At 39.4% G+C, this 13688-nt stretch overlaps 1 protein-coding gene across 1 annotated transcript in view; it reads right to left on the reverse strand.

The window, feature by feature from the left end:
* The window catches only part of TMEM175 (transmembrane protein 175), a 27066-nt gene extending 13656 nt beyond the window's left edge, over positions 1-13410 (reverse strand). Inside the window, exons 1-8 of the mRNA XM_026672991.2 lie at positions 13185-13410; positions 10071-10109; positions 8524-8621; positions 6820-6871; positions 5035-5070; positions 2663-2746; positions 1070-1234; positions 260-338 (exon numbers count right to left, since the gene is read on the reverse strand). Of these exons, the coding sequence (XP_026528776.1) occupies positions 260-338; positions 1070-1234; positions 2663-2746; positions 5035-5070; positions 6820-6871; positions 8524-8621; positions 10071-10109; positions 13185-13331 (700 nt within the window). The 5' untranslated portion in view covers positions 13332-13410. The remainder of the gene's footprint in view (positions 1-259; positions 339-1069; positions 1235-2662; positions 2747-5034; positions 5071-6819; positions 6872-8523; positions 8622-10070; positions 10110-13184) is intronic.
* Between the last annotated feature and the right edge of the window lie 278 nt (positions 13411-13688).

Raw genomic sequence — 13688 nt, forward strand, 5'->3', positions numbered from 1 at the left:
CGCCATTGTCTTCCTCCTACTGCTGAAGACACACAAGAGCCTTGCAAAGGACTAGTTTGGTCTAGTGGCTAAGGCACCGTGCTAGAAGGCGGTAGTTTGTGAGTTCTAGTCCCGTCTTAGCCATGAAAATCAGCTGGGTGACTTTGAGCCACTCATTCTCTCTCTCTCTCTCAGCCCAGCCTACCTCACAGAGTTGTTGTTGTGGGAAAAACAGGAGGGGGGGGAGGAGCATTGATATGCTTTATAAAACAACACTCACCAAGAATTCTGCTTCTAAACCATTTGGTTAGATGGCTGAGAAGTGGGAAAAAGACAATGAGCCCAAGAAACATGTAGGACTGCAAGGAAACAGAGGCATATTTATTGAGTGCATTGATACGATGGTAATAAATAGAAAAAGGATGCATTTCTATTTGTCCTACTTCATCAGGTACTGCATGTTCCATAATAAAAATAAAAGACTGAATGATTTTTTGGAATCATTTAGCAAAATTGGGTTTCAGAGGAAAAACAGCACTATGTCCAAATTCACACTTGTCAGTTAACGCTTTATCACAATGAAGAATGGCAATTCAGAGTCTTCACAATTCCTTGTACAGGACTCAGAACAGAGCATTCCAGTTCTTATGGACCTCTTAAGCATACATGTCCCTGAGAAAGACATCTGAGACTTTTAGGCAGTCTGTATAAAGCAACAATTCTTTCCAATAAAATAATAAGGTGACTTTTTCTTGTAATTCATCAGGAATCCTGGGTACTAATAGCAAAGACGATCTTCAAAAGCTTTAGAGAGCCGGAACAGAATTACTCTCACATGAAGGAAAGCATCAACAAGTTTGGAACAACTTCAAGTCTAAAAGAGTAGAAAAATCCTAATGTATAGTAATGGGGAATGGTGCTCCTTTTATGACTTGTGAACTTTAACTCCCAGAATTCCTGAGTCAGCCACGGTTCCCCACCTTTGGTGTAGGCCCTCAACACAAAACAAAAGCATCTTAAACGCATAATCACTAAATTTAAGGCCCACCACAACCTAATGTGAAACACTGTCCTAATTCAATGAACCTACCAATGGAAAGAAGAAAAATGAGAAAATGGCAGCCAAAAAGCTCAGCGTTGGTCCCCTCAGGATAATCTTTAAGATATGGTATTTATAAAATGCCTTATTTTCGGATTCCTGTATCTGATGATTCAGTAGATACGAATGTCTGAAGCCATATAATACAATCATCACCTGCAAAACAAGAAAATATTGCTGCACCATCAGAGGGAAAATAATTATTTGGATGTAAATTCAAATAATCATAGTTTGGATGCTTGGAAGATTTGCCTTGAGTTCTCATAGGAGTATGTTGCACCTGGGATCCAAAGCTCAAAAGGTATTTAGAAACAGGTGTACACATAAATACCATACTTTTTCAGGCCTCCTTAAAGAAGCCATATACTTTTCTGGGCTTACAGAGCAGGTGTGTCACTACCCATGTCAAAACACCTTATTGTACATCCTATACTTAACCTTAGGGAGCGTGATGGCTCAGAGGTTAAAGATGCTGAAGTTGTCAGCTGACAAACTAACAGCCTGGGTTTGAGACTTGAGTGCTGCAGAACGGGGTGAGCTCCTGTTAGTTGCTCCAGCTCCTTCCCACTTAGCAGTTCAAAAGCATGCAAATCCAAGTAGATAAATAGGTACCACTTCAGTGGGAAGGTAACAGTGTTCCGTGCTCCTTGGCATATAGTCATAAAACCAGTACACATTTGCAATGGTTGTTGGGTCCCAGGATAATGTAGCCACTCTTTGCAACCTTCCCAGTTGGCTTCCAACAAGCCAAGTCAATGGGGAAAGCTGGCTTCTTATTAACAACTGGAGTGATTTGCTTAACAGCCATGGCAAAAAAAGTTGCAAAACTAAGTGCGACTCACTTAACAACTGCCTAGCTTAGCAATGGAAATTAGACTACCTGTATATTCTCTCACAAAGGAAAGTAGTGTTGATCTTGTAATTACTACCCATCCCATTTTTAACTATGGTTTATTCAACTATACAGTCCAGGTAGTCTTCAACGTATGACCACAACTGAGCTCAAAATTCATGTTGCTAAGCAGGGGTGGGATTCAACTGGTGTTACTACCGATTCGGTGACTATATTTTACGTGTGTGGAAAACCTTAAGCTGTGCCACCGGACAGCTGAAGGTGCACAGCGTTGCCTCTTTTTTCCTGCTTTTCCAACCTCAGCTATGCCGCTGACAGGTAAGAGCCCGGGCGGGCAGATGGGCCAAACAGCAGCAAACACAGAACCGGTTCTGTGTCTGCTGCTCTTCAGAGCTACCTGTTCTATAGAGCCGGACAGAACCGGTAGCATCCTACCCCTGTTGCTAAGTGAGAATTTTGTTTAGTGAGTTTTGCCCCATTTCACAACTTTTCTCACATGTTTGTTAAGTGAATCACTGCCGTTCTTAAATTAGTAACACGGTTGTTAAGTGAATCTGATTTCCCCATTGAGTTTGCTTGTCAGGTCTCAAAAGGCAATAGCAATTAGTTATTTAATTAATAATTAGCTATTAATAGCAATAGTATTTAGACTTATATACCACTTCACAGTGCTGTACAGCCCTCTGTTGTAAGTCAAGGACTACCAGTAGTGAAATATAAAACAACTATACCTGGATTACACCAATTATAACAGCACAGCTACTAAACATAAAAAGTCCAAATGGTTGGTCAGGAAAAGACGTCATTAAGGAGAACTGCAAAATTAAAAAAAAAAAAAGATTCTTTTTGTATTCCAGAACAGATTAAAGCAAATGGTTAATCTGAGGTTCTAGGACCAAATTTGACTCCCTGAATCCCTTCTGTGACTCTCCATGCCTTGCCTGTCCCAAATTCATCTGCAGAAAAATGGTGGCAGGAGTTGCTGTTGTTACATGCTGTATATACTCCATGTTTGGCTTACAGTCACTCACACAACCAGTTGGCTGGAATATACTTGAGACCTGGTCAATTTCCAGAAACAACAAAACGTTTGCTACTAATAATGTATATTTGCTCTTTCTCACACCTACCCAGGTCCTTCACAACTAGCAATAGCACTTAGACTTATATACTGCTTCGCAGTGCTTTACAGCCCTCTCTAAGCAGTTTACAGAATCAGCATATTTCCCCTAACAATCTGGGGTCCTCAATTTTACTGACCTTTGGAAGGGTGAAAGGCTGAGCCAGCCTTGAGCCAATCAGGATCTAACTCCTGGCAGTGAACAGAGTTAGCCTCCAATATTGCATCCTAACCACTGTGCCACCACAACTAGGCTCTTACAACTAAAATAACTAGGTTGTCAGGTACTAGCCAGAAGGACAGAAACTGCCAAATCTGGATCCAAAGATGACTCTAAGGGCAGGCTTAGTATCCCTTTGATCCCCAAAGTCCTAGCTTTGTTGATTCATAATACAGGCAGCTAGTCTTGCCGTGTTGATTTTCAAGTTTGGTAGCTGTTGATGGGACTTGGGGTTTCTCATCATCTGTTCTGACCCAATTTCCTGCGTCCAGTTCAGGTTACATTTCCCCCCCTTTGTTTTCTTAACAACTTGGTTTTGGTTTTTTCCTGAATTACCTCCCCTAAGGGATCTTTTAGATAAGATTCCTGGCTGTTTGTACGTGCTTAGTTCATCTTTAGGGATGGCAACTTCAGCCTACTCTCACACTGTCATTTGGAGACAGAAAATATATACAAATTGTAGTGTGAGCTCTATAATTTTTAAACATCAAAGAAAAAAAATATCCAAATGCCACCCCAGACATAGGAAGTACAAAACAAACAAACAAACAAATAACACGGTCCATGCTTCAGATCCAGGGGTGGGCTGCTTAGGGTTTGCACGGGTTCAGGCGAATCCTTTGCTCTGGCGATTGGTTGGGCCTGCCCACCCGCCCCTCCTTTAGTTTGTCCTTTATTTCTGCTGTTTTGAAATTCAGCTGAGGTGTGGGACAGCCGATTACCGTGCCTCAGCTGTTTTACTCAGTGGCGTTGCAGTGGAAAGTAAGTTTTAAAGCTGTAAAATGGTGGTTTTTATAATGTGCAAAGCACGCACTCACTGCACCCGTTGTGAAATTGGTCAAAATCCACCCCCGTTTAGATCCACCCATTTTACTTCATCTGCACTAGCTTCCACCTTATGGAATATTCTCCACCAAGAAATATGCGAAGTCCCCACCTTGTTGCAATTCTGGAAACAGTTTTAAAAGCTCTTCTGTTGCAATTTGCTTTTGATACTACATAATTGACTGCAGGTGCCTCTTTTGATTTTAATTTGGGTTTTATCTTTGCTTTTTGACCACGGGTGTCGAATTCAAGGCCCGCGGGCTGGATACTTAGATATGGCCCACGGTGCTTCTCCTAGTGAAAATGGAGCTTGAGACGGCTGCAAGTGGCTCAGGAGCCCTTTTTTGCTGGAAGAGGTGCCACCACAGGTGCCCCCGACACGAGTGATGTCAACCTGGCCATGTTTCCTGGCCACACACCTCCTGCCCCCAAAGTCAAGCACAATCCTGATGCGGCTGTCAATGAAATCGAGTTTGATATCCCCATTTTAGACCATATTCTGGGTTTAATTATATATTACTCTGCTTCTATGTTTCTTTTCTTTGATGTTAGATACTTCCATAGTCCTCTCTTACTAGATCAGATAAGGTAACATGTATAATTAAGTACATGCATTCTTATCCACGGTGGCTTCTGTATCTTCAAGATGCATCCTACATTGGATCTGCCGGTTTTAATGCGATGCATCTCTTTAGTTGATCTCAGATGTATCAAATATTGGCACAAGATTCCAGCATGCTCCTAATCTCTATTAAATGGATACACAATGTATTGAACTACAAATCAGCACCTGTACAGGCGAAACATAAAGCTTGTGTGGTCAATTTGTGGTTCAATGCAATGAACAAATCTGGAAATCTGGATTATAAGGTAACCAACTCAGGAAACAACCTAAAGATGTGACATAATACATTGAAGAAATAAGAGTGCTTACTTACGGTATATGGCAAAAAAGTAATGCTCATCATGCATGCCTAGGAAAAGGAAGAAGTGATATAGCAGATGAAAAGAAACCTTTTCCTGTTCATAGATACGGTAATTCAGTTCTCATCATTCTGTGGAGGCAGTCAGTCAGTCAATCAATCAATCAGAATAAAGCTGGATGGGACCTTGGGGGTCTTTTAGTCCAACCCTCTTTCAGGCAAGTGGCTGCCCACTCTCTTCTTAAAAACTTCCAGTGATCAAGCACCTGCAACTTCTGAACACAAGCTGGTTAATTGCCCTCACTGTTAGAAAGTTTCTCCTTAATTGCAGGTTGCTTCTCTCCTTAATTAGTTTTCATCCATTGTTCACTGTCTTGCCTTCTGGCGTTTTGAAAAATAAGTTGACCCCCTTTTCTTTGTGGCAGGCCCTCAAATACTGGAATACTGCTAACGTATCATCCCTAGCCCTTCTTTTCTCTAATCTAGACTGGCCATACCCAGTTCCTGCAACCGTTCTTCATATTTTGTCTCTGGGCCCTTAATCATCTTAATTGCTGTTCTCTGGACTTTTTCCAAAATCTCAACATCTTTTCTGTAATGTGGTGACCAAAACTGGATGCCTTATTCAAGTGTTGCCTTATTAAGGTTTTATAAAGCGGTACTAATACATCACATGATTTTTCAATCATGGTTCAAGGGCAACTCAATTCTTTTCTGAATGGCAAAGATAACATCAGACACTCCATATCAGAAAGTGTGACTTTACTGGCCAACATCGCCCCCATCTTTGGGAAAAATCACACAGATCTGGAAATTATCACACTTTTACATTTAGTTCTATTCCACTGTTACTTTTAAAAACCAGCCCAAACCAATGGCTCCAGTTAAACTCAGAAGTGGAATGAAGGGCCTGCATTTTTAAGAGCTATGAATGAAAGGATTCAACATTTCTGGCTGAGTCTATTGTCTAGCTCCCTGCATAATCTTTTGGTTTCTTTTATTTCCTTTTTCTTATTTTCTCCTTTAATAACATGTATCATTGATGCCATAGACATCAAACTGCTCTGGTGTTGTCTTTCAAAGGAAAACATATCATACGAATACTGCAAGTTTCAGGAATCATCAAAGTACGGTAAATAAAAAACCTACTCCTATAATTTATTTAGGTTACTAAGGGTTTCTAAGATATAAAAATCACTAGTCCCTAGATGTCTTTGCTTCCAAGAAATCTAAGAAGTTTGAAAGCTATGGTTTAGAGATATATGTGAATGCGACCAAACAACGCTGTTTAGTTTATTTCTAAACGTGAGCAGCTTAGCATCCTACATTAGACCTTTGATCTACTGCAAAATCCTCATTCTGAAATTACCTCACTTTTGATTTCTATACTAAGGGAAGGATTGAGGTAGAGGAGCAAGTCTTTTTCACTCAATAGCTAGATTGGCGTCCACAGAATGTTTTTATTATAATAAAATCCTACAAATGCCGTTTTCACATAAACTATTAATTACAAATTAATACCATATAATGACCATATAATGACACGAGAAACAGTATTCCCTTCATACCCAAATGGCCATTTTGAAATGATATGACTTGAATTAAAAGCTCTCCTGGTACAACAGCACATTTCATAATTTTTTTTTGAAACTCAAAGCCCAAATACCAATATTGTGACTCATCAGCACAGTGATTTAAAAATATCAAGCTCCATTTCATCTCTTACTAAGAGCTGGGAACATCTATCATTTCAAAAAAAAAAAATAGATTTAGGATTATTATTTTTTTAAATTCACTCACCAAATTTGCAAGGGCAAGTACATCATCAATGAGTTCAACCACCTGAAAAAGTCTGGAGGGAAAAAAACAAAATATTATAAAACAGACCTACAAAATTTTGATTCATAACTAGACTCATTCAAGTTCGCAAGTCTTAAATTTGGTGATAATTATCAAATATTCTCCCGTGGGGCAAAAATGGAAACAAGATGCAAAGGAAACTGCCAGTTAAAATTCAGGAACTACCCTTCCTAAAATGCCTTTTAGGTCAGCAGATTAGACACCCTCAATTCCAATCATCAGGAGGATCAAGCCTTTCTGGTGAATGCAACTATTCTTGCTTGTTCTATGATTCAGAGAAAGGAAAACACACTGGATTTTTTTCTGGTATGTCTCACCTTAAAGGAATTACTATCTCCTTCCTGTGTTGAGTTTGCTGGAAAACACAAGAGTAATTCTCTGGAATCTTGCTCTCCTCCCTCTGGCAAGGACTCAGCTCATTATCTTATTTAGATTTACCATATTGCACCTATGAGTTTCAGATAAGATAGCAGAACTCTTTTTCTATTTGTCATTTATGTATTGATCTACTTTGAGTAGATAAAAGCCTTCTAGTCAATCCTGACTCCTGGAGTTTGCCTGGAAAAGATCCTCTCTTGCCAACATTTTTGGAAGTGGTTTGCTACTACTTCCTTCCTAAGGCTGAGAGAGGTAGCTGGTTTTGAGCCCAAGGCCTGGCTCCTGATCTCGCACCTGGTGCCACAACCACTACATCAAACTGCTTTCTTCACTTAATTAATACAATAACATAAACCAGAGATTTCTGTCTCTTCTGAAGAAGGAAAAGGAATCAAATACAGATGTTGGCAGTAAATCAAGCAAATACCAGTGGCAACTGTCATTGTTATCATTTGAGAAATCCTTATTCTTCTTTGATTTTTTCATCTTGTGTCTAGCTGATCTTGACTGGTTTTCATGTATGATCCGCTTCTATCATCAATGCCATTTGCCCCAAAGAATTAAGAATGGCTGCATCTGCACATTAAGGTACATCATTATATCTCTGCTTTTGGCTACACACAATACACAGATTTACTTCTTATGGTCTGAAAATCATGCTTAACGATTGATTTATCATTACGTGTCAAGAGGGCCAGTATAGCAGAATCAACAAACTGCAGTTTAATGCAATACGTGTGCAAGCTGTGACAACTTGAAGAGTGACAACTCTTATAACCTAATAATACTAGAGCTGAAATCCTCCCAAGATATAGTTGGAAGATGGTGGAGAGAAGTACTTCACAATTGCTTCCTTGAGAATTGGGATGCTGATGGATTTTGTCTTGGGCTCTTAAGTGGCCTTATTTTGAAGACAAGTCTAACTGGCTGGGAGAGGCAAGTAATCTAATTCATAAGGCTGAGTTTAGCACATTTTGCAAAGCAGCCTGTAAAATTCTGTGGATAAGTTTGTTTAAAAGCTCAGCAGTAACTTCAGCATGGAGCAGAATTGTGTAGAAAGAATAAAGTTGATCATAATGAAAAAAGATTGAAAGAATAATGAATTATGACAACTGAGATGCCCATCACCATACCTTCTTTCTTTGGCCACGCAGACTAGCTAATTAGTACATTGCTGTTGTGTTTCTAATACCATCCGATTGACTAAGTTCCAGTTTTCAAGTGCTTGATTCATGTACAATTTCTAAAACACTCCAAATTGCATACCTCACATGAGCTGCCCAAGCAACTGTTACTATTAAAAAGGTCATCAGGTAAACAGCAATTTTGGTGGCTAGTAGCTGCTGGACACTTTCTCCAAGTTTCTGGAAAAAAGACACAACGTTAATCAAAAAGCTGACAAACTCTTGTTTCATATAAAACTACACAATTTCTTTTCAAATAAACAAATGCATGAAAAGGTGTTTCATATAATACATAATTCTTAAGGTGGTCCATATTATCCTTATTATATTTTTAAAGCAGTTCAAGAACATGAAGCTAGCCTAGCTCACAAAATACAAAAATCACCTAACAAGAACTCATCCTGTCTATAAATAACTTCTCAAACTGGTTTATAAACCGTGTTTTCATTTTCAGGAACTGCAAATAAAGCTTATGGTTAATGACAGGCCTTGTTTTTTGTTCAATCCTCTATTATCCCTATGCTTTGGAAAGTAGACTCAAATATTCAGTGCAATTTCCAAATTATTTTATGTAAACCTTGTTTGTAGGTGTATATGTATTTTATACTGCTATTCTACATTTATATTATCCAGATTTCTAGTTTTAATTACTTCTTGTTGTGTATGTGGAGCCTGAGCAAGCCTATTACCACATTTTATTTATTATTGTCTTTTGGCCCATTTTTTGTCTGTATGTACTTTTGCTAACTATTCTGGCACTGTCAATTTCGTTTTGAGTATTTTGAATATTTGAATGCCAATTCTCTTGGGCTGCTTAAAGACCGCAATAAAATTAAGTAAGTAAATAATATTATTCAAATACTACACCCTTGTTTTTCAGCATCTGCTACCTTTTCTGTACAGTACTTTGAAATCTATATCACAAAATGCCCAATCTCTTGAAACAATTCTTCATTATATATTTAATTCCTGACATATTCAGCCATGTACTCCTTGACATGCAAATTCTCACCTTCTCTTCCTAACATTACACAATTCCTCTGGGGAACCCCAATGTGCTTTTTCAAGAGGCAACTGAACTTTCTGGGTTTTGTTTGAAGACATTTCACTTCTCATCCAAGAAGCTTCTTCAGAGCTGAAGAAGCTTCTTGGATGAGAAGCGAAGTGTATTCCAAGAAAAACCAAAACAGTCCAGTTGCCTCTTGAAAAAGCACCTTTGGGACAATCGTGACTTAGATGACTGAGAATCTCATTTAGACATTCCTCTGAGGAACTTACATTGCTAAAAGTGGTCAAAAGTGGTGAAGAATTAAGGGGGAGAAAAATATGTTGTAATCTACTGTTCTTTGCTATCATTTGTAATGGACTTTCATCCCCAGCATATATCAGCGAGACAATAAACAAAGTTGATTCCCAGGCTAATGATAACAATAATTAAGAGATTTCCCTCTTGACCAACAAATTATGGCATTCTGTACTCTATAATCCTGACAGATCAAAAGAGGCTGAATTTCAATGATCCATAACAGCATGTCCCACTATGTTAGAACAACCTTATTGGAAATTCAAACTGTTTAAACAGAATCACAACTGACCTTTATGTGGAATATGAAATAAACAATACAGTACCTCATCTGAATGTATCTTTGTATGTGCCACAGGTAAAATCTGCAACAGAAGAATCATATAGCTAAAGTAACGGGCAAGTTTTAATTTGCAAACATGAAACAAATGTGCAAAAAACATCTATGCTTCTGAAAAGAAATCAAAAGCAGAAGTCCTTGTGTCGAATCTTACATTTGTAGCTTCCCACAGAAACATTTTATTGAATATAATATTGTCTGGCAAGGATGATGGGCTGCATCAGAATTGGTGAAGATACTTAACAGTAATTATTTTCTAAGTTGGCAAATCTCAATGGCTGAATTACAAAATAATAAGAATCCCTTTTTGAAACCTATTTTTATAAATGTGTATTAAAAGTTTTTTAAAAAAAAGCAAAAATCAACACATACTAATAAATAAACAGAAAAGAAAATGATATAAAAGCAGAGCAAGAAAGAAACAAAATAAATAGAAAGAAGATGACTTTTTAAAATGTATTTTGACCATAAAGTCCAAACATCAGCCTAAATTAAAGCCAACAATATTCCTATTGACTCTTGTTGATCCAGATTTTGGTAGAATCTTGTCATAAGCAAGGTTGATTCCTGTACGAAATACTGCTACTAGACTGCTACTTGTCTTTATTACTATCCAAAAATACAGACTTCAATTTAGTTGGTCTGAATAAACGAATTGTCCTAATACTTCTAGAGATAGAGACATTCCCATAAAGACACTTCTTAATTTAATGTGCACATTATTCAAGAAGGTTTAAATGCCAGGAATGGGAGTGGTAGATAGGTAGATTTAGCAGTGAGCTTTAGGTTAATGATTGAATGATATCCAAAACTTTCTTCTGCTGCCTAATATGGATGAAATGACCCCACTTAAGAATCTTTTTAAATGAATGATGTTACCATCTTTTTTTAAAAAATACCAACAGCTTTTAAGAGTGCTGCAATGGAAGACAAATGATTGATTTTAAGTCACTTTTTGCAACTGAGGTTTTGGCGGGGAAAAGTCCAAGATACAGGTAGTCCTCATTTAATGTACACAATTGGGAGCAGCAAATCAATTTAGTGAAGCAGATACTAAGTGAAACCACAACTGTGCTTCATGACCTTACTTCAGCTTTCTTTGCTTTATGAACCCGCAGAGGTAATAAATGTGAGGATTGGATGCAGTAACCTTTTAAACACCATCCTAAACTTGCTCTACAACAGAGATGGGGGACTATGGGTCTTTTATGACTTGTGGACTTCAACTCTCAGAATTCCTGAACCAGCATGGATGGCTTAGAAGTTCTAAGAGTTGAAGTCCACAAGTCATAAAAGAGCCATAGTTCCCTACCCCTGCTCTACAAGATTAAATGAGGATAACCTATATATTCAATTTTAGCTAAAATGGAAACAGACCCACTGACTTCGCTATAAGATTGCTGGGAAATTGACTTAGTGTTTCTTTCTCAGACCAAGACTACAGCTCCATTTGGTCCTGATGGGAGGTAAGCTCTTCAGCTAAGACTCCAGAATTTTTTTTAAAAAATGCACCAAATTACCCTGTTTCTCCAACAATATGGCCTCCCCCAATAGGAAGTCCCAGCATGTTTTATAGGCATGAAATGAAATTAAGCACCTCCCCCCCAAATTAAGGCCTATATTAAAACATGCGAAATGGGGGGAATGGTGGGGGCTTGCCATTAGGAAGTACTTTTGTTGCACACCCGGATATGGTGCTGCTTGCGTTGACCCCAATACGAAGTGCCCCACCAATGCCGAGGTCAACATTCAAGCCATCGCCACCCGCCTGCCCGAAGATGCAAGGGGGCGGGGAAATTAAGTCACCCCTGAAAAGACGGCCTAGCCAATTTTTCGGGGCTCAAAAAAAAATAAGACCCGGCCTTATTATATGAGAAACACGGTAGTATCAATTTTTGAACTTTTGGAAATTTGCAAACTGGCTGTCCTCCCATTCTATCTTGATGCTATCATTCCTACCCATTCCAGTGTTCAGCCAAAAATTTGATAAACAAATCTGTATTTCATGTTATTAAACATTTATACAGCCACCCAACTCACACACAGTGATCCACATATATATCCCATATACATTAATATTAGTCACTAATAACTTTGATCCGTTAGAAACAATGAAAGGCGAAATTAATATGGAAAAGGCTCAAAAGGGAGTTTGGGGAGAAGTAAAAGACAGCAACCCATAAGCAAAACCATTTTAATTTAACAGATTTTATACCGCTGAGCATGTCAGCATTCTGACAAGATAGTGGTCTTGGTTAAAGTAAATAAAAATAAGTATATAAAGGAGTTCAGCATGCAACCTGTGGCTCTTTGTTAAGTGAAATACGGTTTGGTGATCTAACCCAACTGCTTGGATTCACACAATACAATTCAACCATACAGTCTGGGTTCTCAACATTCACTTAGCCCACTGGCATACTGATTTAATTACAAGCCTCTCCCTCTGACCAACACACCCAGTCTCCATTTTGGTAAATAAAGATTGAAAATCAAAAGCAGAACATAACATCACTAACAGCAGGGCGAATGCGACAAGTCACGAACTGCGTTTCAAATGTCTATGGAGTGAGAAAGCTGTATAAAAACTCTCTCACTCCGTTGTAATGAAAGGATAAAAGGGGCAGATTTTTTGTATAACGGAGGAGAGAAATAGACAAAGCTTATTTGTTCAGGTTAGAGATAGAAGGTAACCACTGCTTGATGCATTGTAGGATAAAAGTTCACATTTTGAGTGAAAGTTGGATACTTCACTCCTCCTTCCCACCCACCCACCTACTCCCAGGATCTTTACCGGCCGTATCTTCTACCTTATCTTACAGTACCATAAGAGCCTTTCTGCTCACTTATAGTACTGCAAGATAAGGTAGAAGGTAGATTTTATTTTCTTTGCATCAGAGGGATTCCACCGAAGTCGCTTGCAACGCACAGGGAGGGGGAGGAAAAAAACAAACAAAACCCCAGCGCACATAACATCAACCCATCTCTTTCGGCACGCCACCCTGAGTGGATCAAGTACGTGCCAGCCGGGATGCAGGGCTCCCCTTTCCGAGTGGAAGAGGAGTAAAAGAGCCCGGCCGGCGCGCAGGGGCCTCCGACTCACCATGACGGTGGCGATGATGGAGAAGAGCGCATCGCTGTAAGCCAAGAGCCGCTGCGAGGTTTGGGTGCCGCCCCCCAGCTCGCCCAGACGCCGGTCGTAGCTATACGGCGTCGGGGCAAGCGGAACCCGTCCGCTTCCTTCTGCCATCGTCCTTCTGCTTTTGGAAGGACGGGCAGAAGCAGAGCCGGCAAGCCTCCTGCGCCGCCGCTTCCGCTTTCTCTCCTGCAAGATGCCCGCCCTCCGCTCCGCCTTTTTATTTGTATTATTTTGGCGCGGGGAGGCGCTGCTGGACGAGAAATCGCTCCTGGGTCCTTGATACTTGGGCAAACGGCTCCCTCTTTCGGAGAAGTTTTCTTCTTGCTCGCAGGGTGTAGTTATTTCATTATTTTAAAATAAAGATCTTAAACCAAACTCTGGGCGGCTCACGACCCAAGTAAAAGCAACAACAACAACAACAACAACAACAACAACAACAACAACAACAACAACAACAACAACAACAAC

This window comes from Notechis scutatus, chromosome 2, assembly GCF_049901735.1.
Source record: "Notechis scutatus isolate UNSWTSFEM ecotype Mainland chromosome 2, rNotScu1.2, whole genome shotgun sequence".
In the NCBI taxonomy this organism is placed as follows: Eukaryota; Metazoa; Chordata; class Lepidosauria; order Squamata; family Elapidae; genus Notechis; species Notechis scutatus.